At 42.1% G+C, this 26713-nt stretch overlaps 1 protein-coding gene across 7 annotated transcripts in view; it reads left to right on the top strand.

The window, feature by feature from the left end:
* Positions 1–26713, top strand: part of DYNC1I1 (dynein cytoplasmic 1 intermediate chain 1) — a 196646-nt gene that overhangs the window by 163522 nt on the left and 6411 nt on the right. For all 7 annotated transcript variants that reach the window (XM_042889250.1, XM_042889247.1, XM_042889253.1 and 4 more), the window contains 2 exons: positions 6812–6952; positions 12297–12422. In XM_042889250.1, the coding sequence (XP_042745184.1) occupies positions 6812–6952; positions 12297–12422 (267 nt within the window). The remainder of the gene's footprint in view (positions 1–6811; positions 6953–12296; positions 12423–26713) is intronic.

Here is a 26713-nt window from a genome sequence, read left to right as displayed (position 1 = left end):
GAGCTTGCTGATTGTTCCTTCTGTTGGTTTAGCAAAACCATACCTTCCTCATACATCTCAGCGAGTCCCTCAAGTGCTTCGCTGAAAAAAAATCCAGAAAATATGTTTAGTAATATAAGGGCAGGAGTAGAAGCTCCAGAAGCTGTGAATCAGTTTGCCAGGCAGGGACAGTAACACCTTTTTTAGTGCTTAGAGCTTCTTAAAAGAAGAAACTGAGCTGTCTTCTAAGTAGGTAGAAATCCCAACACAAATGATACTTTTGAAGTAGTCTGGTGATGGAAATGCATAGTTAGTAGCATTAGATGAAGTGCTGGCTTGCTTAAAGCATGTTTTAAATAAAAGGTGGAAAACTTGATTAACATTTAGTGATGAAGTGAGCAGCCTGAGGAAACACAGGCAAATGGCAAATACCTGTACAGGTTTCTCCACTGTTTTTATCCACACAGCACCCAGCTTGAAGTGAGCAAGTGGAGCGGGAGGTATTCACCTCAAGCACTGGAAGGCTGTAGGCACAATTTTTGCAAGTGTGGATGGAGTCAAGGGGGCTCCAGACTGGGAATAAAGCTGGGTTTCTAAAATGCAGAAACAAGCATACACCAGCCTAGCCAGTAAGATCTTGTGAGAAAAGTGAGCTGGGCAGCGCTGTCCTCCACGGTGCCTCGCCATAACCCAATCTGCTTATTACCCTCTTCATACAAATTACCCTCTTCTTTTCTCAGCATTGCAAAGTTTATCTGTGGCAAGCAGGTTAACAATTCATTTAATTTTACATTAGACATCAACGAATACACCTATATATCAAGTTCTCTGAGAGTAGTTCCTCAGCTAACGGTATAGAGGAATACCATACTTCATGCTTGCTTTCTTGAGAAAATAAAAAGGTCTTTTTCCATTGAGTAAGTGGAAAAGCAGGACAGAAGACAGCTAGGAGACTGGAGGGGACTGTTGTCTAGCAGCATGGCCTGAATGCACTGCGTTTCTGCAGAGAACTTTATTCAGGAGGATTAACCAAATAAGCAGTTTACCTGTCAGTGTAACTTCCAGGCTATCTCCACAGCTGAAAGCTCTTCTATCTGGCTTTCTGTTTCTCCTGCAAATCAGGTGATATCTGGCTTTCCAAGTTCTTTTATGCTTTTTCTCCATGCCACAGTATTAAACGTTAAGATCGGTTCTCATTAAAACCGCCTGTGCCAATCATCAAAACTTTCTTCTTTTGCTTCCTTCTTGTATGCTCACCCGTGACACTTTGACTTTGAAGGAAACCACAAAAATGTAATCATCATGGTATCTCCAGACTTGGTCTGCTCTCTTACTCCCTTCCCTTTCAGTCTCACCCTTGTCCCCTCCTCCATCTATAATAACTTCCACATGTTTATGCAAAAATATTGGAGTTTTTTTTATCATTTACAATTAAGAGAGTCAACAGTTTCAGCATCTCTGCAAGAATAACAATTTGTGAATGTGAAGTGTTCCACCTTAAGTGTCATCATCTTTTAGCACTAGCACTACAGTTAAAACAGAGAAACTACACTTAAAACAGAGCTCAGAAGAGTGTAGTGATCGTTTCCACAGTTGTTTCTTCCCCACCCTTTAACACTGCTGAATCTAACAACGAAACCTGTTCCTTAGTCCAGAAGTGCAGTTTAGACTTGATTTAGTGACCTCTGACAGTGAGATGGCGCTGGGTGAGGCTGTGTAAATGGCGCAGGTGCCACCATCTCAGAAATGGAAGAAAAGCAGCATACACAGGGAGTCAGTCTTGCAAGGCAGTGGTTAGCTCTCATCCCCCCTGCTCTCATTGGGAGGTCAGGATTTTGAAGAATTTTCTTCCTTACATTGTAAACATGAGAAGTGCAGTGCTTCTAACAGCAAAATTTGCAGACCTGAGGAGTAATAGCACAGTAAATGGCTGTGTTTCCATTTAGTTCAACAGGGCCAGGAAACCAATCCCATCTTGAAGAGTAATTATTTTACTAACCACGGACTTTGCATTCAGCATCATTAATCAAAGCAAAGGGAACTTCATTGTTCAACAACTTGCCTTAAAGGTACTGAATCATAAGATTTAAAAATACTTAGTGGTAGTATCTCTCGAGCAGAGCACACCAATCTTTGTCCTTACCTACTGGAAGACACTAAGCTACAGATCACACATGACAATACTGAATGTATGTAGCTCACAGACCAGAGAAGTGACCAGGGAGCCTCAGAGGCTCAAATGTAATTCAGGACTGCTGACTGCTGACAGGAATTTAACAAAAGGTAAAGGAAAAATTACTCATGTAGCTCAGTTTTAGTGCACCTCAGTTGAACAGTAAAATCAAGTGGCTAAAGCTGAAAAGCATAAACATTCCCCATTTTCTTCTCCATTGTTGTCCTTGAAGGTCTGGCTCTGCCTGGAAAAGGTGGGGCAAGACTGCAAGTTGTGAGTTGTATAGTGTTGGGGTCTGTGGGATAATGATAGCCGCTGGGGAGAATGCAGACAGTGCTGAGCCATCAGGGATGTACCTGTAACTAGCAACTCTGATTTATGGCTTCTAGTGCTAGCTCTTCTAAAGCAATTTAACAGTTCCTGGGAATACTGAATCTTCTAGAAGGTAGAACAGTCTGAACTAAATCAAGTCCCATAAGTGTCCTGTGAAAACAGCAGCTATTGTATTGACCGAAATTATCATTAACTGTCAGAAAACAGATTTGGGAGAAACATGGCAGCCCAGAACAGGCAAAATTCCCATCAAGATCAATCAGTCAGAATAAAAATTGTAGCCTCTGACTCCATGGTGAATCAAATGGGCTTTCAGGAGTAGCAGAGCCTTACACTCAACTGAGGACTTACTCCCCTGTCACAAGATGTATGCACAAGTAATCCCAAACTCCTAGCAGCTGGGGACCTGGGAAGGAGACTGCTGATACAAGAAAGGTCAAAGCCAGGGTACAGCTGTTTCAAGGAGTGTTCACCTCAAAATTCCCAGCACCTTTTAGTTATCACTTATTATGTCTGCATCTTTTGGGTTGGGCTGGCTAACCGGCAGCATCAGAAGGAAAAGATGAGCCTGGATTTGGCAGAGTAGTAGGGTATCTCCCTCAGGACAGAAAGGATTGGGCTTAGAACTTTAGGTCTATGAAAAGCATGGAAGAGCTCAGATTCTAACCTGAGTAGAAGTCCACCGCCTGTGCCTATCTTCATTCCTTTTGTATCTAGTCATTTTGGCACCTTAACGCTTACTTTAAATAAGGACAGCAGAGCTTCACTTCCCAATATGAAGGCTCCAGGGAGACCTTACTACAGCTTTTCAGTACTTAAAACGTTCTTATAAGAAAGATGGAGAGAAACTTTTTATAAGGCCATTTATTGATATGACAAGGGGGAATGGCTTTAGACTAAAAGAAGAGAGGCTTAGAGTGGACATTCAGAGGAAGGTGAGGCACTGGCACTGCTGCCTGGAAAGCTGTGCCGCATCCCTGGGGGTGCTTAGGGCAGGGTTGGATGGGGCCCTGGGCAGCTGAGCTGCTGAGCTGAGCTCCCTTTCAACTCAAGCCCTTCTTTGATTCTAAATGTGTCACCTATGCTGCGAGAGATGTCTTCTCTTAACACCATTTTGTAGGTTTTTGTTTAGTTGTTTTCTTTTTCAGTGAACAAAGGCTAGTAATACAAGTTGCCACCCATACGGCCATAAGATTTGTTATGGGGGGGCATAACAGGGGGGCAGCCTCTCTGCTCAGGAACACTCTGGGACTGCTTCTTCCAAGTGCCCATAAGCCAGAGTTTGAGCCTTAAAAGCACCAAGCCACCTGTTTTAGAAAGTCTCTGTGCAAGCACTCATGATTCTGTCATGTTTGCTGCACATGTAGAAAAATCAAATTTGCTTATATCAGCTTGCAAGACTGCACCACATTCGTGGCTTAGTTAATCAGTGTAGAGCAGAACTAAGGATTTTGCCTAAACAGGAGAAAAATTGAGTGAGAATTAAATTGTGAGACAGTGCTCGGTATGGTGTTACCACAGATCTGTAGCACTGAAGGTACAGTTAGAGAAGTACCTTTAGGTGGAGCCGACACCCATAGAAATTGTGCCAATGTGTAAAACGCTGCTTTCATGAAGCAGGCAAAGCTAATTGCGCTTTCCATGGCTTTTTAAGAAGTCAGATGCTAGTTAAAATCCGTGAATATGTATACATTCCTTTATATGGATAATTAGCTACTTTATGTGTGGCGCCTCCTGGATTAAAGAAAATTCTTGTATGCAAATAAGTAATAGAACAAAGTGGTCAAATTTGAACATGGAAAAAAATATCTCCGTTATATAAATATCTATTATTTATTTAAGCAAGTTTCTCATTTCTTAGACAAGTGCTAATTCCAAGACAGCTCCCATGTATTTAAGATGTTCCCTCCTAATTGTTCTTTTCAACAATGCCTGTATACAAACACTGAAGATGAACAATAGATTTTGACTATTTGCTTAAAGAAATGAGATAAAAACACGCTTTAGAAATGGCTTTTTCTACTAAATGCTCAATTCCCATCCTATTGAAATTGATGGCAAATCTGCACTGATTCAGGAGGGGCCACGTTTTCACTCCAAACTCACTAACGAATAGATTTGATGCAAGTTACTCTGAAGATACTGCTTTAAACAATTTCTTCTGTTCCATGGAGTAACAGATTGGGTTGATCTTTAAGAATGAAAGCTCATCAAGTTTAAATTCCAGTTGTTTTATAATAATAGCCATATGTTAGTTAAAGATTATGTAAGTCTGAAGTTTTGGTAATTTAAAACTGCTTTAAAGTGACCTTTACATAGTTCCACATTTCAGCATTTTCTAGAAGTGGTTGGTATCAGTCCTTATTCATAAATCCTTACATTAAAGGAATTTGCAGGCCTGGGCCCTTCGTTAGCAGGCTTACAGTACGGAAGTCCTGCAAACATTTATATGCACGCTTAATCTTACACATCGAGTCTTCACATTGAAATTGACGTAACTGCTCTCAGCGGGCAAAATCAGGCAGGATGAAATATTAGTTTTTAAGAAAGGTCACTCTGGTTTTAATTATTGAGGACGGGATGCTAAGCAAGAGAGACCTCCAGCCTGGCCCAATGCAGTTGTTCTTATGTTCTTCTTTATCTACAGGAAGGCATTTGATATGAGAAATATTTTTTTCCCACTGGATAGGCTGAGAGGGCACACGTGGTGGCACTGTGAAGGCTGTATGCAGCCCAGCTTCGTGCATTACCACTGCTTGCTGGTGCCATCCAATTACATTAAATTGCTGTACGTGCAGCACATTTTCCATGTCTAACAAAAATATCAGCCACCTAGCAGCTGGCTGTAGAGATTCACTCTGAAACTTCCCATGAAATACCTCTGCCCCTTCAAAAGCTTCGTCTTCATGTGGCCCTCAGCCCTGCAAATGCGTTCCTACAGGCATGCAAGTAATCCCATTTACACGTGTAAGGAACTGGGTTGGCACTGGTAATGCACTAAGCAGACACACGTGTGGGAATCGGAGCTTGTTTAGGTAACAAAGTATTCCTGTGATTTATTTATTTTTCTTTCTTTTCCAAAACCCAGCTTTGGAAAAGAGGTTCAAGCGTTACGTAAATATGAGGTAATGACCTCGAGCTCTAATTCTCTTTATCGTCACCTAAAACAAAACGTTTGGTACTCTTAGGAAGCGCATAAAAACCATCAGGCCGGCTACAAAAACGTGGGGCCTGATCCTCTCATCGTTCGAAACGTCTTCCGTTAATTCGCGTGTCAGAAAAAACCGCCCTGTGGAAGGAAGCCAATCCCTGCTCCGAACGCGTCGCTGCACTGCGCGGGACCGACACAAAACCGGCAGCCTATAGCCGCAGACCGAACCGATTTGTTGTTTGCAATTAACGATAGGCGAAAGAAAAGCAATGTAATAATTAGGGCCAGTCGCTTCACTTTCGGGGAAAAAGTACAGCAGTGGGAAAAAATACCGCGCAGTGCAGTCGTGCCTCCGTGCTACTTATTGTTTTCTGCGTGCAAGGACGGAGGCGAGTGGCGGAAGGGCCGCGTGGAGCCGGGAGGTGCGCGCCGCTCCCGCTGGCAGAGCTGCCCCGAGGCGCTGCCTGCCGTGAGCCGGGGGACCTCAGCGAGGGAAGCCCCGTTGTTTGCATTTCTGTCGCGAACGCCGAGAACACTCGATTTCTTTTATCTCTCGAGCTTTCATTATCATTTAAATTTCATTTTCCATTAATTGATCAGGGATTAGCGAAGCCATTAGGCGAGAACGAGACGAGCCAGACGCGATGAATAATTCATGACGGACGATTGCATTTTATTCCCGCCGTACTTTCCAACTTCCCTCCGGCTCGCGGGCAGCCGGACTCCGCACGGCGCCCCGGCTCCGGGCCGCGGCCCCACGCCTCCACCACCGCCGCTAGGTGGCAGCATTCGCCCACGGAGCGCGGATGGCCGCGGCGCCCGGCGGTCTCCCGATGCTTATCGCCGCGGCCGGGAGCGCGGTCGGCACGGGATGTTGCTGCTGCCGGCTGCTGCCGGCTGCTGCCGCCTCCCGCCGCCCTCGTTCGCCCACCCCCCGGGTAGCGCGGCCCGCAGCGGGCGCTTCCCCCCTGACCGGCGGCCCGCGCCGGGCATCTCATTTATCCCAGCGGACAGTGGTTGCCCCATTAAAGCGCGGTCCCGCCCTTCGCGAGGAGCTTTAATCTGGGGAAGTTTTATGACACTTTGTAAATGTGCAAAGTTTTTAATTAGACTCGCCAGACAGCCCGGGGCGGCACTAGCGCCACGAAGTCTTCATGCTTCTCTCTGCTTTACAGCACAACAAGCCGCTCTACTCCTTTGAAGACAATGCCGACTATGTCTACGATGTCATGTGGTCGCCAGTGCATCCCGCGCTCTTCGCCTGCGTGGACGGGATGGGGCGCCTGGATCTGTGGAACCTGAATAACGACACCGAGGTGAGGGCCGGGGGCGGCGGGGCGGGCTCTCACCCGCGCGGGGCGACGGCGCCGCCGAGCAGCCGCGGGCACCCCGGGCCCCGGGGCGACCGGCAGGACCGGGCACGGCAGGGTGAGGCGGGGCCCCCGCCCCCCCAGCCGCGAGGCTGCCCCGCTACCTGCGGGCTGGGGGAGGGCCGGCGGCGGCGGGCGGCGCGCGGCTGGGGAGGGCTCTGCCCCGCGCGTCCCTTCCCCCAGCGCCGCCGGGACCGCGGCCGCGGAGCGCCCCGCCTTGCCCCCAACGCCCCGCGGAGCGCGGGGGAACGCCCGCGGCTTCCTGCCCTTCACCTGCTTTCTTGTGCAAAGTTTGCAACGTTTGCCGTGAAACCGAAGCGCGCAGACGCAAACGAAAACGCAGGTTTTCTTCCCGTCGCTGCTGACTGCAGAGCGGGGGAGAGGATGTCACGCCTTCACCTTTCTCTGATGAGAAGGGGTTCGTCGCACGGCTGTTGGCAGAGGCGGAACGGCCGGTCCCGTACTGTTCTTTGCAAAGAGACTACCAAGTCTCGTATTTTCACTAAGTCGTTTGCTAGCTGTGCTGAAGACCCATCCCCACGTCCTCTTGTTATTTCAGATCAAAAACAAACAAAATGCTACAGGTGTGTATTGAGAATATTTGGTCTGGATCTCCCTGTTCCCTTAAGACGGTTGTGAAAAGAGCCACTGTGTCATATCACGGGCACTTTAGATGACCATCAGTTGTATTCAGAACAAGAAGGGAAATATTTTTTCAGAGCTGGAGTCTTATGAACTGAGGGACCTTACTTATTTTTCAACAGTTCTTTCCTTTCCAAAAGAGAGAAGAAGAGAAGCCTGGAATCAGCTGGCAGTGTTTCATGACACGTACCCTGTTTTCTATAATATTTCTTTCTCTCTTTGTGTGCTTTTAAGATTAGTTTGTTCATTAATCCATCTTTCATATAAACATGATATACATTTCCACCAGAGCAAAGAACAGGCGGAGTTTATGGCTCCCAGTGACTGGCGCTCGCCATAAATAAGCACGGACAGGTAAGAGGAACCAGCACTGCTCCATCGAGGGGAGCAGCAAGGCCTTTTGAAGTGCTCGAGCAGGAAGCAGCACAGCCTCCTTAATTAGAGCGCATACAGCTGGAGGACATACAGGAGGAGTCTCCTCAGAATTTATTTTGGGAAGGGAGGGACGTATCCTTCAGGTGTTCTCATTAATGCAGGCTTAAACACAGAGCATAAAACCAAGTATTTTAAAAAGAAAAAAAAACACCAAACCTTTCCCCCCAAATGCTCTGCTTGAAATCAACTGATGTTTTGCCATTTAATTCAACGAGACCATAATTTTTATTTTTTTTTAAAAAAGCACAGACCGCTTGATCCCATTCCCATCAATAATAAGGTTGTATGTAGAAAACTGCTGGTGTGTTTTCAGCGTGTTTACATATAAATATATAGAAACATCAGCAAAGAAATAAAAATTAACTTCAAGCTCTATCCTGCTTCTCTTCTGTTTGCAAGGCTACCCCTGAGTCCACAAACAATTTCTACTGTGAGGCTGAAATCAGCTTTCCTGTGAGGATCAGGCTGAAATTATTTCTCTGGATTCAGAGCTTTGTGTTTTTATGAGAACTGAATTTGTGCCTCTGGAGAAAGAGATGCCACTGGGTTTCCTCACTGAGCACTGGTGAAGCAAATTAAAGAATCTCTTGAAATGATAACAGTGGCAGAGTGTGAATAGGTGTGAGGTTTTGTTCTGCAGAGGAACAGTGCCAGGCAACTGCAAGCGGTTCTCTAAACATCGTAACTGAAAGTGATCACTGCTTGCTTTTACCTCTGTCTGGTAGGTCATCATAATTAGTTTATAATATTCAGGGTTTCTCTGATCGATGGTGCAGTGTCACTGTGCGCTGCTGTTGATGAGAAGAACCCTGTCAGCACTTTTGTATCAGGAAACACCTATTTTTGAGCTTGTTCCTACTTTTAGATGCCAGACCTGTAATGTCAAAGCGTTAGTGAAGACGGTAGGAAATGAGAGCTGTAATAATGTGTTTAGCTGCTAACCATCGATAAAAATCTCTTTGTAAGAATGAGATACGATTGTTATTAGTGGTACCTCATTTTGTTTAATTTGGGAAATACGCCACATTATTATTTAGGTGTTATTTTTTAAGGCAATTAAGGAAATACCTGGGTTTGGTTACGATAGGTTACCTTCATGGTTTTGATCTGTAATGCAGCTTAACGCTAGTGTTGCTCCCCAGATTTATTAAGAACTTTTCTCCCACAAACTAGATGCATCTGATCAAAATAAATGTGACCGTGCTGCAAATCTAATCAATCCTGTTGTTCTCAAAATCGCAGTTGAGAATAGCCAGGATATTCGTATGCTGCCTTTTTAATCTGCAGATACCAGAAATGATTTTTGGAGCAGCAATGCAAATCATCACATTTGATTTATATTTGATGAATTAATATAAAAGACTTTAAAATAAAATAAAAAAAAAAAAAGGCTTTGTATCTTCGTTCTTTTGCGAACTGAATAATGCCATTTCAGGGATCGGAATGCAAGGTTTTAATGCCATACTTTAGCTTTGAAAGTGTGAAGATGGTGTCTATTTCTAGAAGCAGATGGGAGATATATTTACAAGCAGGTTTTGATGTTATATAAGCAATATATATATTTTTTTAAGTACGTTCTTAGACTGCAGGTTCCCCTGACCACATCTTTCTTGATCTGCTACCTGTTAAATTCTTGCCTCAAAATTGTTAAAAATCTGACAAGGATCAGCTTTACAGAATTTATGAAGTATTTTAAATGTGACTTCAGAAACACAGTGCAGTCATAAAATAAATTCGTACCTTTAGAATCTAAAATAGGCACGTGCAATTTAACCTATCACTATTAACTATTTTAAGATACGATGGCTCAACTGTATTTATCACTGGGGAAGAGGGTTTTTTATTTAGATTTTTGAAGACTATTTCATGATTGCTTCTTATTTTGTTGGATAGCTCTGTAGAATATTAATAGGACTTCACAGCACCATCAGATTTGATTAAAAAAAGAAAAAGAAAAAAAAAACACCAACAACCCATGGGTTGTGTCTTGTGTCTGTGGTATGCACACTGCTTCTTTTTATGTGGAACGCTGGAAGAATGCTGCATTAACAGGAACAGAGCCGTCCTAGAGCCATAGAGCTCAGCCCCCTGAAAGATTTTGTTAAAAAAGCAGCGTCCTAAATGCACACTGTGTAGTTAGTTCACTTGAAAGCAAGATCTTTGATCTGCAGTTTTCTGAGAAATGCAGCCGGCTGGTGGATTTGCGCTCTCAAAACGTGGTGTTCTGTCGTCGTTGGAAGAAACCCATTTCCAAATGATACAAAATTAATTTTGGCTGGAATTATCTGAGCTTGTTTGTTGTTTTTTGTAGAAATCAGCAATGGCAGAGCAAAACATGCTTGTTTTAAATGTGATTTTGTTCCAGATTGCACGCTGCCGGTGCCCGTGGCAGGGCTGCTTGGGCTGGGCCCGGCCACGCTGCAGGGAGAGCAGGCTGGCAGCGTGCTTTGCATCTGAACACTGTATGTTTTCTCATTGTTGTCCAGCACTATTTCTACATCATCCTAGAAACAAGATCCTTTTTCATTCCTGACACGGAGCTTTGCAGCTCTTCATGGGGCAGGCGGCTGAGCTGAGAGGCACTGTGAGGTTCTGCAGGCCTTGGTCAGCTTGGTGAGGAGGAGGAGGAGCAGGGTCTCAGGGTGTAAAGGCACAAGATGAGCCACATGCCAGTGTCCTGCTGCTGCTGTGCAGGGAGCGTGTGGCCCCAGCAGAGCTTAAGGGAACTCACAGAGGTTCAGCTTCCAGCCTTCCCTCAGCTTAAGTCACACTGAAGGTGTTGGAGCTGCAGAAGGGAGATTGGCAAGGAAGCCCAACAGTGTTTGTTTTAAAATCATTTTTCATGTGGATCACTGGACCTGTCTCACAACTGCAGTACAAAACTACAGCCCAGAAACTGAGATGAAGTCAAGAAATCTAATTTTATTTTTTGTTAACATTGTTGGCTTCTCAATTTTCAAGCATGTTTTAATGCCACCCCCAGTCTGCTCACTTCCCTCATGTGCAGCCACCTGCCCATGATAAAGACCCTTCTGGTCCCTTCTGGCTCCTGTCCAGCTGCCTCTGCTTGCTTGGACTGTTCCTCAGCTCCACTTGCAGGTCTCATGGCATGCCCTTGTCCCTGTCCCCACAGATTGATCTGCTGGAGCAACCACTCGTGCAGCTGCTGTCCTGTCCCATTTGCTCTGACCTAAAAAGCATAAAAGTCAGAAAGCATTGCTCAGAGGCTGCCATGGTAAGCTGCAGGCTCCTTGCTCAGGCAGGTTCTCTTAAAAGAGCTGGATGGAGCATTAGGCTTGCAGGTCATTGTCATTCATCTTTTGAGGTGACCTAAATCAATGGAATGATCTACCTACGTAGGACTAACACCCACACAGTTCCTTCCTCCTGCAGCTCCTTTTGATGCTCTCATTCCAGAGTAGATTACAAATACTTCTAAGATGTTGCTTTATTCATCCCACATTAACCAGAATCGTTATGTATACTTGTAGATCACCTGTGCAGTTTGTTGGTTGACTTGGGGAAGGGAGGGAATTTAGAAATTAAGCAGCATCCTTCCAGGTGTATTTAAACCAGAAGGCGGCTCCTGGGAATATAGGGATGTAAAAGAGGATTGTGGGAATATGTCGTAGGAGTTCCTAAATGTCAGCTCAGCTGTTCTTAGCCTCTGTTGTGTCCTCACCCTGCAGTGATTAGCTCAGGACTCTTAACTAGTTCCTGAGCTGTGGCCTCAGCCACATCTATCTGCATGCACTCAAAGGGTGCGTTAGCGTGAGTGCCGGGATTTGTCAGTGGCAGTCAGGGTATTCGGGCCATGCTGAATCAGAGTGGGACTGAAGCCAAGTCCTGCCCCCTGTTGATTCTTGATCGTAAGTCAGTGAATTTAGAGAAAGAAAGAGAAAGAAGCAGACGCAGTTTTGCATGTCTCCTAAGTTAAGGGGAAAAAAATTGTTTCATATACTTCCCTTTACAGTGGAAAAGTCTTCCCTACTCATTCCAAGCAATTCCTTATTCCTTACTCTTTTTTGTTTGTTTGTTTTTAGGCACATGTGATTGAAGAAACAATGAACTCTTTTTTCTTTTTTTTTTTTCTTTTTCCTTCCCTTGACAAAGGATTTGTGACTCACCCAAATAAATGGGATATTAAAAACTGACCCCTGGGTTTGCAGGCAGAGTGATTTTATTGTCCTTTCTGTTCCTATTGTTTCAACAGGTTCCCACAGCAAGTGTGACAATAGAAGGAGCTTCTGCCCTCAACCGTGTCCGCTGGGCCCAGGCTGGGAAGGAGGTAGCAGTTGGTGATTCAGAAGGCCGCATATGGATCTATGATGTTGGAGAGGTACTAATTTTATTGTTTATAATGCTCAGCTTCTGCAGTGTACCACATCCAAGTCTGAGAAAAGATCTTGCATTGTTAGGGGCGTAGGCTGTCTCCAAAGAATTTGCCACCAGACTTTCAGTGGAATCCTGTTAGTTCTGCACTGCCAACAGTGTGTTAGTTGTAAAACAGCCTCGCTACCTTCACTAGTATCAACTAGTGAAACTATCAAGAAGCTATCAAGAGTGAAGTCTTTTTTTTTTTTTTTTAAATCTTCAGTATTTTTAATGTATATATATTTTAAATGTATAATTAAAAAAAAGAAATGAAGAGGAAAATACAGGTGCAGAAGGAATCTCTGTTGTTCTGAAGTTAGCTCTGTAGGGTTTACCTTTTATTTTCCAGCATGTCTTATCTCATGATTGACTTATTGTTGGAGGCTTTTCTCAGCATGACATGCACAGATTTAGTCTGTTGTTTTAGTACTGAGTAATGCTGTATATGTCTGAATATCTGCAAAGGTACTAATAGGGAAAATGAGAGGTGTCGCTGTGGAGGCCGATAGCTGTATGTGTGTTGAGTGTAGGTGCTGAGAAATAGTAAGAAGTGTATTCTGTGTCTAAGGCTGCTCTCAGTTCACCCTACTACATATTATAAAAGCCATCTAAACTGCAGAATGTTTGGCACTGATGGAATCTACCTGTGTTTTGATGAATAAGGTATAAAGTGTTCTGTCAGCATTACAATTCCTTGGAACAGTTAAGGGTGAATCTCTGAGCAATCGGCTTTTATGTAGAGAATTTGTTTTCCGTCATTATCTGTGATAGGATACTGAGATAGCCATCTCTACACAGTAGGGAAACATTATGGAATACATACAGAATTATCTGTAACTCTCATAAAGTGATTTTATGGCCCATAGCAAAATTGCTTGTGCATGACTCATATTTTTGGATTGCATTCGCTTGTGAGGGAGTTGCCTTTCCTCACAAATGTTTGCTGAAACTTATTGCTGTATTAGCATAATTTTTAAATTGTCTATGGTTACTGCATTCAGACTTCCACTACAGCACTGGCAGGTCAGGCTGTTTTTATTTATTTTTCACTGTGTGTGACTGTTCTGAAAAGGTATTTTTTTCTGTCTTTCAAGTGCTACAACAGGCTATGGAAATGTCTCTGATGACAGCGCAATCTGATCTTGTCTGAGAGTCTAGACGGGCTGCAGAAATATCTTTTTTTGCATATCATACACCAAAGCATTTGTAGAGTTGTTTATCCCCTCAAGCTCACCCAGAAGAAAATGGATTTACTGTTATTTACTGTGCAAAAGAAGTAATATTTAAGTTTTTGGCCTTTTCCTCTGTATAATCAGAATTCAGCTTGCAAAATGAGTCACAGTGACCAAGCTCAGATCAAAAAGAAAGACAGCTTTTTGTTACCTGAAAAGGAAAAAGAAAATAGCGTGAGTCTAGATTAGTGTTAGAGTAATGTGTTGTGGCAGTATCAGTGTGCAGTAATTCCTGCTTCAGATGCTACCAGGGCTGTTGTGTTGTTAGTGACTTTTTCTGGTTTTAAAAAGAAGGGTGCTCAGCTATTCTCCCACATAAGTCTTGTTGCTACAAAGCCTTAAGTAAGGTGCAGAAACATTTTGCAGTTTGAAAGTGTGGAACTGAGGGCTCTTACACTGAATAGAAGCCTCTTCACTTATTTAACTCTCTGTGTGAGTTCATAAAGAGCTCTGATGAGTTATTTTATGGTTAGCTGTCATCAGCCGGAAGCAAGTGAATTCATAACATCTTGTACTTTTGGCAATGTCTGACAGAAATATGACAGCCATATAAGCTCCTGTTTTACTTCATTGTGCAGGCACCGGCCAGTTTCTTCACTCAGGTGTCATCCTCCTTTGGCTTCTTTTTTTGTACAAGTTTGATTCAGATACGAATGTGCTGGTCCAATAGCTAAGAAGAGGCAGCCCTACTCCTCTTGTCAGCCAGTCATCCTTAGCATATCCTGTGCTGGCAGTAGTAATATTTGTGAGCCCACATAGTTATGAGGTAGCTAAATCAGCAGAGAAAAGTGGATTTGTGGTGTTCTGTTGAGGTGTTTTGTTCTGCGTACTGACTAATATGAGAGCACATAAAACATCAGTGATAGTGCAAGGGAAGTGATGCAAGCATGTGGCTGGGAGCTGGACTGTCCAGCGCCTGGCAGTGCTGAGATCTCATACTTGGCTTGGTATTATATTATATTTGCCTCAGCTGGGGCAGCTGACCTTTCAGCTCTAGTGTTTGACCTATGTCCTCCAGCACTGACTTTTGAAAAGACCTCATCTGTGAAAAAACTCATCCCTGCCTGGCTGATAATTCAGTGGCATCCAGTTATTTGAAGGTGTGTGTTGCATTGCCTCCAACAGGTGTGTTCCGATTTAGGAAGGTGAGTGTAGTTACTTGCATTAGAAAGTCAGCAGGTCACTTTACAAAAGACCCCAAATACTCTCACCAAAACCGTTAATGCTCCATTTCTGCGGCACATTTTTAAAACTCTTCTCATGGCTGATCCAAATACCACATAAGATGAACTGTCACTTCATAAAACTTTGGCTCTATCAAAAAGATCTGGATAGATAAGTTACTGTGTTTTATTATAATACAACCTCTTTGAATTTCACATTACTATATGAGCAGATTTTCTTACTCGCTTGAGCAGAGTTGACTCAAGGTATTTTAATCCAAACAGGAAACATCAGGCTATTGTATCATTAAGGAACAAATTTAAATGATAGGAATTTTTACTTTGATAAAGTCATCACAGTTTTAAAGACCTAGAGAACAGTAAATTACCACTATTAACATGGTGCAGAGTAAAACAAACCTCATATGGCCTAAAGTGAAAATGTAAGACTCAAAGCCTAACTTTGCATCGTTTGTGGAGGCAAGGACTTTGAGATCAGGGCTGTTTTGCTTTGATTGTGTAGGATTTGGCCCCTTTTTAACGTGTTACGTGGTTAGAGTCTTCATGACACAAGAAATAGCAGACATGAAGACCGTGGCAGAGTCCATGATCGGGGAGTTAGAAATAATGGTGGCATTTTCAGTTAGGCTATATATGTTATCTCCTTAGAGTATGTACTTTTAGTTGTTTGATTTCAGCATCGTGTCTGAAAATAACTGAACACATTTATTTTCACAGTGAGGGGTCTATTTTCTCCTCAATGCGTGCGCTTTATGCCCATTAGCATTAATGGGAGTTATACACACGCTTCCAGGGGAGAAGAGACTTAAATAGTCCATATAGATGTGCTCTTGTGGATCAGTAACCACTGACTTAAAGACACTGAATTATAAAATAAAAGCCAAAACGAACAACAAAAAAAATATAATTCTTTCACTGTGATAGGATCTTAAACCTGAAAAACAAGAGAGTGTAACCAGTTACTGTTAATGCACTTTACTCTCTGACAGATCTAAATGTACAAACCTTTGCTGTTCTAGAAGCTGAGATGCTATTATGAGTTAGTATGTAAAATGTATTTTGGCTTATTTGGTCTTTTGGCTTATTTTCTGGGCAGCCAGCAAGTAAAAGTTGATTTTCACAGAACATGGGCCACTGACTGTAGATTTATTCACGTGTCTGGATGATTGATAGTTAGAGCTAACTACTGTCTCTTCTGTACATATATTTTCTAGACAGCTTGCTCCTGTTTTGCATGCTTCAGTGATGTTACACAGTTGCCGCTGTCATAAATATTCTCTAACAACCATGTTTGTTGCTTACCTGGCTTACTGAGAATACCATTTGCACCTTGGATTGTGAAAGAAGTGGCTTCTTATTCACTCTCCATTCTTTCTTGTTTTTCCCATTAATCTCTTACAGGTTGTATTTTGTTTGCCTTGTGAATGAATAGATAAAAACTGTAAATCAGTGATTTATTATTTGATTGTAATAGAATATAAAGTAAGTTTCCAGCACAGTATTGGAGAGTCTAAAACTGTAATCAACAGGAGTTTATTACTGTACATTATTCTGTTAAATTATTTGCAGGACAAACTTGCCTCTGTTCTGCGGTGTTTCAGACAGTTCGTTTCAGTCATGCTTTTAAAGGATGATGAGTATGGTGAAACGAGAGAAAAATCTTGATTAAAAAAAGGTCTTTCTTGGGACCATCCAGGAAAGCTGGTTCTGCCAAAGAAAGCAGTTAAGTGGGACTGTCCCAACAGTTATCACCTCTGATGTTTCTTGCAGTGAAATCGGCGTTATATTGACCTGACTCCGCTACCTGACTGTCAGGTTTCACAGTTCCTGTCTCCCTAAGCCCCATTAGGGCTGTTTGCACACCTCCCTGTTTGCTCTATAACAGATGTTAGTTCCGTATCTCATTTTCAAAAGACATGACCAGGGAAGGAGGAGCTGGCAACTGCCTAAAAGGCTGATGCAGTGGTGCCGTAAGGAATATCCTGTTGGTTCTTGTAAAATAATTTCTTTGATTTTAGCTGCCTTCAGCAGCTGTTCTGGGATTCTGACAGTTCAAGACAGAAAGAAATGCACATTCATGACCAACTGACATATTTCAGAATGGCTATTTAGTCAATTATTTCTCTGACTAGAGTAAGGAAGGGTTGGCACTTTGTAGTCCTATCTTCAGATATTTCGCTATAGATTTTGTACAGAAAACATACCCAGTGTCTCTTAAATGCAGTTAAACTGCTGTAGCCTGGAGAGGGAAATATGAAACTGGGTTTTCTGTCATGTACTTATCCAGGTAGATTTTCCAGTAGGTTTACTTTTGCCATTCTTAAAGCTCTTGTAGAATGTGTATCGACTTAGGAAATGTTTTTAGCACGAAAGCAAAGCTGAGACTTGACATAAAATGTTTTATTTCAAAATCTTTGTTGAGTTACAAGTATTCTTGGAACACGGAGAAACAGCTCACATATACAACATGAAGGCAAATTTGAGCAATAATAAGGGGTTGTGCTTACAACCAACTACTTTTCAAAAGCATACAAAGATCAAGATACAATAGTTAAAACAACACAATCCAGGCATAAGGGGTGATTAAATAGATTTTGAGGCAGAGCCTGAATTTCACCATTGATATTTTTGCTATAAAGGCTGCAACATTGGCCTCAGAGGATTTTAAAAGCATGTTTTAACAAAGCAGAATCTCTTAGGAGTTGTTGGAAAATACGGAGAACCAGGGTTTTGATTTGCTCCCCCACTACCCCTAGTTTTATAATGTTCAACCTTGAGAGACTTTTAAAACTGGAAGCTTATACAGATGACATGGAAAAAGGCAATGAGAGCATATTAGAAACTCCAGCTTTTTACCTAAATAGTAACTGAAATATTGAAAGAACAAGCTCTTTGGTCCTCATCAGCTGAATTTAGACTGATACAGCCAGTATTCACAAAGGGATTTTTGAAGTAGGTTAAATAAGAACTGCCTAATGAAAAAAATGCACTAGTTTGAAATCAGTCAATTTAATTACTGTGTTTTATGAAGGCCATTACCCATTGCTGATTACTAGGGTGATAAAATCTTTAAGCTTTGGTAGCCTCCATAGGGGGTGAGCCGATCTAAGTAGAGCAAAGTCCAGTCATTATCACCCTAAATACTTGTGTTTCTCATTACAATATTCATTACTTCAGGTTACTGTGAATGCTTTGAGGTCTTTATGTAAGCACTGGTTTCTTCTCCCGTAGAAAAATAATGTTGTACTGATAAGTTTAAATCAAACATTTAAATACTGGTACAGTAAAAAGAAAGTCTATATCCCAGTATATAAATGCATACATTTATGGCTGTGAGTACCTGTGTATATTCATCTTCATGACTGTGTGCTTATTTCTGTAGTCTACTGCTAGTTGGATAGGAAATGGAGACAGATATCTGTTGTCTTGTTTTATTTCAGTCTGCTTTGGTACTTAAATGAGCTTCTTCACAGCAGACTGGAATGGGGCTTAACATCCCTACTCACAATCTGTTATTAGGGGAAGTGTTTTTCAAGAGGAAATTTGAGCTATGAAGTAACTTAACTGACTTACCCAAGACCAGCAGATGAGGGCTGCAGCTGTTTGTCTCCATGCCAGCCTTGGGCCTCTAGCTTCCCTTTCCCTGCTGCCATTTGCTCGTCTTGGTGTGTTGCTGCCCCTCTAAATCATCTTTGTTGTGGCCTCCTGGCTGACAAAGCAGCTTCATGAAACCAGTGCTACTCTGAAGAGTACTTCAACATTGTTTCCCCTCTGCTTTACAAATACCTGTATTTTAAAAGACCATTTGAAACGTACCCATCAGTGAGAGGTCTGGGTCTGGGCCGCTGGGAGGTGAGGGCAGCCTGCAAAAGGAGACTGAAGAGCTTGGTGTAACTACCTGTGGAGCTCAGAGCCTGGAGAAATACGTGTGGTTCTTGTATTTCTGGGAGCCAGAGATTACTGCCAGAAAGCGAGAACTTGTGAAGCTGAGAGCAGGGCTGTCACTGGAGCACATAACTGCAGGTTGGCCACGTCTTAAGTCTATTAAGAATATTTCAAACTACTGTGAGGATAAAGTTCCAAATAAGCAGTGATCTGACAGTGGGAACAGACAGCTTCGCAGTGCTTTTATGTGATTCAGCAGTAGGTCAAACCTGGCATACAGGATCACTTTGCCTGCCTGATGTACGCTTGCTCTTAGTAAAGACAGTGTTTTCTTCTGGTTTGCTGTAAATGAGTTGTAAATAAATGAGTATGGAGTTTCACCTTCATTTTAGTACTGGAAGATTACTCCTTAAAACTGAAGAAGAAAGTCCAAGATTTTTACCAAAGATACCATCTGTCTCATTTGTTGATTACACAGTAGGGTTAAGCAGGCAGGAGTGAATACAGCTGAAAAAAGGGTCTAGATATTCACCCTAAAACTTAAATTGATTCTATATCTGTACCTTAAGATAATACCTTACCTCAGAGGATTTCACAGGGTGAAAAGATATAAATTTCCAGTATGGTACAGATATCTTTTATAAGAATTCCTCCAGCCCTTGTCACACGAAGTGAAAAGCTTAAAATCAACCAACCAACAAAAATTTGGCTCCAGTCCTTTTTATTCATCTGCACACTACTTTTAAAGGCAGCGTATGTTTCCTTTTCCCTTGCAAAGGCCCAGATTCTCCCCCTGCAGAGAGGATCAGAGAGAACAAGCCACATGTGACAGTAGTTAATCATGTAGCTTAATGCACTATTAGAAGGCACTGGGATAACGAAGCGATGAGAGCAGCAGAAGAAAAGCTGTGAGAGATCATTCCCTTTGCACAGAAAGCCTGCAGGAATAGGAGAAGGGAGGGTGGTATGTAATCTTCCTACAGGTATTTTCCTGCTGGAAAACAGTGTAGAGGACAAGAGAAAGAAGAAAAGGATCTATCTGATTGTATGAATCTGTCCACTGCACATTAGTGGGGGCTTCACTAGTAGCTCCTCAGTTATTGCTTCTCCTGAAAACCTTTGAATAAGCTCAGTGGAAAAGATAATCAGGGCCCAGGTTTTTTGTGGTAGATGTCCGTGAGGCAGTGCAGACAGTGAATGCCTATGCTACTCTGCCTTGTTCTGGACCTGCACCCTGGAAAGCTGATGGGGAACAGAGCTGAAGAAAATGCATGCCAGTAGTTTCATGGAATGTTTATTTTTAAATATCTAGTTAGTCATTTGTGTAATATTTTCTCTGAAAGTTCTTACCCCCTTTCTGATATGAGTCTGGAAAATACTCATAGCTTCAAGTAACGTGGAGTGTGGAAGGGAAAAAGTAACAAATGCAAAATTCAGTTTAAACTCAGTCTGCCTTCAGCAATTTGCAAGTTTAATTGAAATGCATGTGCTATCATTGTGTTGTTAAACACTTCTGAAACAAGAGCCATTTCTAGAATTAATTTTCTTTATGATTTTTCTGTGGTTTCAACCATTCACATCCAATAGCAGATTTCGTTTTGGGAATCCTTAATTATGTCTTTAATTTTTTTTATGGTTTGCAAAATGGTATGTGTTTAAAACATGGAAAAACTGTGTAATTAATGACTTGAAAGGTAATGGTTACACAAAAATACCGAGTGAGGGAAGCTGTTCACTAATACATTGTATTCAGTAGCTAAAATTCCATATGCAGTTTTTAATTTCAATGTAAAATATATCTTTGAGTGGTTATGTCTGAAATGAAGAAAAAACTGCCATTTCATGGATGAGCTTCTGCAGGTAATGGAATGCATGCAAAACAAAAGGGAAAGCAGCAATCCTCATGGAAACAAACAGTAGCAAAAAAAAATAGAGCAGTTCATACTGCTCTTCAGGTGGGAGTTGTTTGGCAGTCTGGGAGCCAAAAAGCAGTGGAAACAAAACTAAGCTGAAGACACTGTGGTGTTTCCACTCTGAGGCAGTGCTCCTTCATTCAGCTGGGCCTCCATGCAACGCCTTTGCCAGTGCAGTTACCTGACAGGCTGAAGCTCTTGTAGTTCAAGTAAAAATGATCAATATAGTTGTCAGTCAAAAAAAAAACCAACGTGGATATTGGAAAGAGCAACAGATTGAAAACTCTCTACGTTCCAGTTTTGATCCATTTGGCATTTTTACATTTTGTAATGCCGTGGTAAGAACAGATTGTAGAATCTTAGAATGCTTTGGATTGGAGGAGACCTTTAAGATCATCTGGTTCTAACCTCCCTCTAGACCAGGTTGCTCAGAGCCCCATCCAGCCTGGCCTTGAATGATTCCAGGGAGGGGGCATCCACAACCTCGCTGGGCAACCTGTTCCAGTGTCTCACCACCCTCACAGTAAAGAATTTCTTCCTAATATCTACTCTAAATCTATCCTTTTCCAGTTTAAAGCCATTTCCCCTCATCCTGTCATACATGCCCTTATGAAAAGTCCCTCCCCAGCTTTTCTGTAGGCCCCCTTCAGGTACTGGAAGGCTGCAATAAGGTCACCCCATAGCGTTCTCTTCTCCAGGCTGAAGAGCCCCAGCACTCTCAGCCTGACCCCCTAGGAGAGGTGCTCCAGCCCTCTGATGATCTTTGTCGCTCTCCTCTGGACCTGCTCCAACAGCTCCACGTCCTTCTTGTGCTGGGGGCCCCAGAACTGAACACAGTACTCCAGGTGGGGTCTCATGAGAGCAGAGTGGTGGAGCAGAATCCCTTCCCTTGACGTGCTGGTCATGCTTCTCTTCATGTAACCCAGGATATGGCTGGCCTTCTGGGTGGCAAGCCCATCAAATCCATTGTTCTCCAGTTTGGTGATTAGGATGTTGTGCTGGGCTGTGCCAAACGCTTTGCTAAGTTGCTCTTCCTTTATCCACTGATACTGTAACTGTAAATCATAAAAGGCCACCAAGTTTGTGAGTCATTATTTGCCCTTGGTGAAGCCATGTTTGTACCACCAGTCGCCTCATCCTTATTTTCCATGCACATCAGTAGGTCCTTCTGAGGGTTTCTGCTCCATGATCCTGCCAGGGACAGAGGTGAGACTAACCGTCTTGTAGTCTCCTGGATCTTCTTTTTTTTTTTCCCCTTCTCCAGTCAGTGGGAATAATATAGCTCTGGTCTCTTTTAACCCAAGATAATATACTTTGGTAGAGCAGGGATTATGTGATCATTTAATTCAAGACTCAGGCAAAAAAAAAAAATTACAGGAGTTTTCCATGACTTTTCTCTGACTTCCATATCTCAAGACTAGGATCCTTACGGGAGGTGAATGATGGGATGTATACCTCTTTCTCTTAACTCTGAATGTTATTGCTGCTTAGGACACTGCCTCTTTCATAGAAAAATGGTTAGGTGTTCTGAAGCACAGCAGATGCTCTTTCTTCTCTTGTAGCCATCGAATTATGCTAAATCTCTCTTCTTTCCAAGGATCTAAAGAGGTCAGTAGTTGCTGCCATTGGAAATATCACAAGGAGATCCATAGGAGAGGACCACCACAAAATGCCTGGGAAAGGTGCTGAAGTATTACATGGAAATGCTTACGGCTTAAGAATAGTCTATAAACTGATAGTTTAAAGTTTCTTATTTTAAAACTACGAGGTGATCTAGGGAAACAAAAGCAGCTGACATTTCACCGTTGTCATCTCTTTCAAGAATCTTGTGGTTACTCAGTGTTTTGTCTTCTGTAGTCAATACCAAATGCAGCTTGTTGATACACTAATTGAGGGGAGAAAAATCTGATTGTTTGGATATCTGTCTTCCTAGTTAGTTTGGGAGAGTCTGAGCCAACTCTGATATTACAGGCTGAAATGTGGTGTTGTCTAAAATTAAAGATACTTCCCACTTTCTTGCTTTCTTTTTCATAAGCTCTATCAAGTTCTAATCCTTCAGGCTGAAACCAGGCTGAAATGTTCTGAAATTGCTGTTTGCTTCCAGCACAAGTTCTGTGGGTTGTTTTTTTAAAAAAAAAACTTTTTTTTTTTTTTTTTTGAGAAAGATTAAAGACAGTTGTCATAAAGCAAAATGAATAACATACTTAAATCAAGGGAGTCAAGCCTAACTCTTGACATTTCCTATCTTTGAAGTGTTAAGAGTCTGCAGTCATAATGTTCTGTTAACATGCATTTGTGTGTCATGTATGTATAATTTACAGACTGCATTTTAGTCTGTTCTCCCGGTAGCCTGGCATCAAGATGACTGCTAGAGACAAAGAGACTTTAGAGAAGAATTTAGAGAGACTTTAGAGAAGAATTAATAGGCATTCAAACACTTGAATTCGTATGTAGAAACTTTATACAGTGCATCTTTTCTCATTACATGTAAGTTATTAAAATAACACCATTGTTTGTTTTGTATTTGAAACAGAGTTTACCATTAAATATGTAACAATTTAGCAGCTGCTGTTCTCCTTGGAAGGAAAACTTGAATTTTGCTGAAAATCTGTTCTGTTTCTGTTAGAAATTAAGCTCTTTTTTTTTCCCCCCCTATATAAACTAATATTTTGTCTTTTTACTCTGGCAGTACTAGTTAAAGCAGACTCTGGTGAATTGCAAAGAAATAAATCACAACAGACATTAATCTAGATGAGGGCTAAGTAATTAACTCCGTAGAAGCTCGGTGTATATTGTGTCTGTGACACTAGACTAACTGCTGTGCATAGAATAAATGCAGTATTTAGGCTGCCTATGGGATTCCACCCCTTCAATTAAGTAAACAAATATATATAGAGCTACTCTGGAGTGTATCCTTTGTGGTCTAAACACTGTATCTTATTAAAATCATCTGCATGCAGTATGTGGGGTTTGAGTTCCTGCCAGTGGTTTCATCCATTGTTAACAGTGATGCTCGGCTCTCCCAAGAGTTAAATACAGTGGTACCATAGTTATGTGAAAAGGGTGCTCTTGGTTACTTTGGTGGCCATTTCCTTGCACATTACCTCCCACTTTGTTTCCATCCATGTGTGTGGCATAGGGTGTTGCCTGGAAAAATATAGGTTTTTTCAGGAAAAAAGAAATCCATATAGGTTGAGAAAAATGTCAGAGACGTTCTGGAATGGATTCTGTGGGGGCAAGAGCAGGGCCAGAATAGGTGCCTGCCTGCCGACTTTGTGTGCGTGCCTGTCGAGGTTCTTCACATTTACATTATGTATGTTTGCACCTCAGTGTCACTGATAAAATATCTGCTGAACTCTGGAAGATCAGATCACTTGTTTAAAGAACTGCTATTCCTGTTTCTGATCTGTAAGCATGATGATCCTCATCCTGCAGGTCCTTACGTTTACCCAGAGAGTTAGACTGATCGTCTGTCCTGCTTTGCAGAAAAGACCAAGCTACAGCTATTTCAGTAGTTGTGTCTTACCATCATACAAACATTTTTACCTACAGTGTCATAAATACATCCAGACATGGTTAATCCACTGCACAAAGTGTTTGCAACAGATTTATTTTCAATCCAGTGTGTAATTTTAGAGGGTGATATGGATGATACAGGCTGACAAAATTCTGCCTAGGGAAAATGGCAAGAATGATATTCTCCTGAAGCTGCATTTATTTGATGGCGCTATTAAACTGAGAGAATATAAAAATGGTGATAAGCCACACACAGAGATAAATTAGTGTGAATTTTAAGATTTCAGTCATTAAAATTAATTTACTCGCTAGAAAACTTGCTGTTTTTCACAAACTCAATATTCTCATGTTTTAATTAGCTAGCTCTTCAAAGAGTGATTAAACAGCCTTTGTCAAAAAATATAATAGTAACAGAACATTTCAGAGATGAGAGGAGCATTAATTTTCATATAGTTTTTGTTCTCCTCGTTTAACATAAGATTTTCTTGCTCATGCAGCTTTGCCAAAGTGGAGATGAGTGAATAGGATTCTCTGTAAGGCCAGTCTTTACCTCCAAAGAGCAGAAAGCATGAATGCAGTGAATGAAGGATACATGTTAATCAGAAAGCTCCTGATCTCTAGGAGCACGGTGACGAGCTATAAAAACCTGTCGTGTAACTTAGGTCAGAAAAGGGTTTTCTAGATGCAAAACCAAGAAAATGAAGCACTGTACTTATATAAAACATTGGAATGGGTCACAGATTTTTGACTTGGGAGCCTCTATCACCCTTGAAGTGTTGCTTGGACCACCGTGCAGGCTCGTCTGCAAGCGTCTAATTGAAAACAGTGTGTGGCTGCAGACCACATACATTTGGCAGATTGCTCCGAGTCGTGGTGTAACGGTTCATTTTCAGATTCTCCTTTTACACCTGTGTTCACGAAACGTGTGTGTTAGAGGTGATTATAGATCGTTTGGGTTGGAAAAATGCACTCCTCCAAATTAACCCAGGAGTCAGAGACATTGTTTAGAAAGGTCTTCCCACTGCTATTTTTCCTTTGAGCTATCAGAACTCCAGGTAAAGGTGAAAAAAAAATGTAATTATTAACCTGGTGCTCTGGATTGCACAATACTTTCACCCGTAATCAGCACTGCAGTTTGTGAACCGGTATCACAATGACAGGTAAATTGACCGTGAGGTACAGTCATTAAAAAGAAATACAATAGGTTGAATATGGGCTACTGTGCTCCCTTTGAGGGTTTGGGAAGCTGGCTTCTCCAAAGTGAGGCTGCTGCTCTTGAAATTGCTGTTGCATTTTCCCCTTCTCAGGAGAGCGCGCAGCCCTCACAGAACAGTGGTGCTGGACAAGAGCATGGAAGGATGAAGGCAGAGAGAGTTGTCCATTCCCATACCAAAGATTTAGAGGCTCCAGGAAATGCACTCAGCCAGGAATAAAGTGAAATATCCTCAATGAATAATTCATGCCCTGGAAAGTGGTTTTTCAGGGAAACTGAAGCTATACCGAGATTTGGACAAATTGAGCTGAAACACTTTCAGCAATAAAAAAGATGGATAGGAGGGGAGTACACTGAAAAACTTGAAATATCTTATTTCAACTTCCTGGATATTCAGGCTTGGATTATTTTTTTGTTCGGTCTAGAAAAAAAATATATATATATTTTTAATAGACAAAAATTAAAAGAGAAGATGTTACCAGAAAGTATTTAATGATCAGAAAATGAAATTAAATTTATGCTGATCTGTGTCTTCAGGCACTGTATTTCTGTTGTTTTTCTGCTTGCCTGGGGAGCTTAGCACTAGCAAGCACAGCTGGCAGTGTCAACAGGTGTCTCTTCTTGAGCACAAATAACCCCTCCCCAAGTTCTGCATTAAGATTTTAAGGGTAGTAATGCTCAGGGAAGTTCCTAAAAGCACGGTTTCTGTAGAAACATAGGGACATGCAGCTCGTATTTGGATGATGTCTGGTGTATGGATTGGAAGCTCTGCAATCTGAGGATATCTCTGCCTTGACAAGAAGGTAGAGAAGGCTGTTCCTGGTGACACCCCTGTTTGTGCTGCTCCCTGTGACTAGCTTGCCTTGGGAGCCTTAGGAAGAGAGAGAACTCCCATGTTCTCTTATCAGAATGCAAGTATGCCATCTTCTTGGTCAGTACTAGTTTCAAGGAGAGCACGTTTATGATTCAGGGCTGGAGAACTGGCAGGTAAGTGATGTGCTCGGCTGGAGCTCAGGTAGCACAGAATGGCCTCAGAAGTTTCATATATCCAAAGGCTCCTGCCCTTCCACTCCCTGTGAGGAGCTGTAGGCTCCCATGAGGCCTCTCCTTTGCCTCTTCTTCTCTGAGCTGAACAAACCAAGAGACCTCAGTCTCTCTTCATATGCCTTGCTTGCCTAGATCCTGCACTATCTTCATAACTTCCTTTAGATGATCTTTACTATAAAGTTTTATGTCCTTGTATTGCGGTGCCCAAAACTGTAGACAGTTGCTTCTAAGCATTGTTGCTTCTAAGCATTGTTGCTTCTAAGCAT

This window comes from Lagopus leucura, unplaced genomic scaffold (genome assembly GCF_019238085.1).
Source record: "Lagopus leucura isolate 7727_CA_CO unplaced genomic scaffold, USGS_WTPT01 Super-Scaffold_100157, whole genome shotgun sequence".
NCBI lineage: Eukaryota > Metazoa > Chordata > Aves > Galliformes > Phasianidae > Lagopus > Lagopus leucura.
This window is presented reverse-complemented; position numbering and strand designations above follow the sequence as displayed.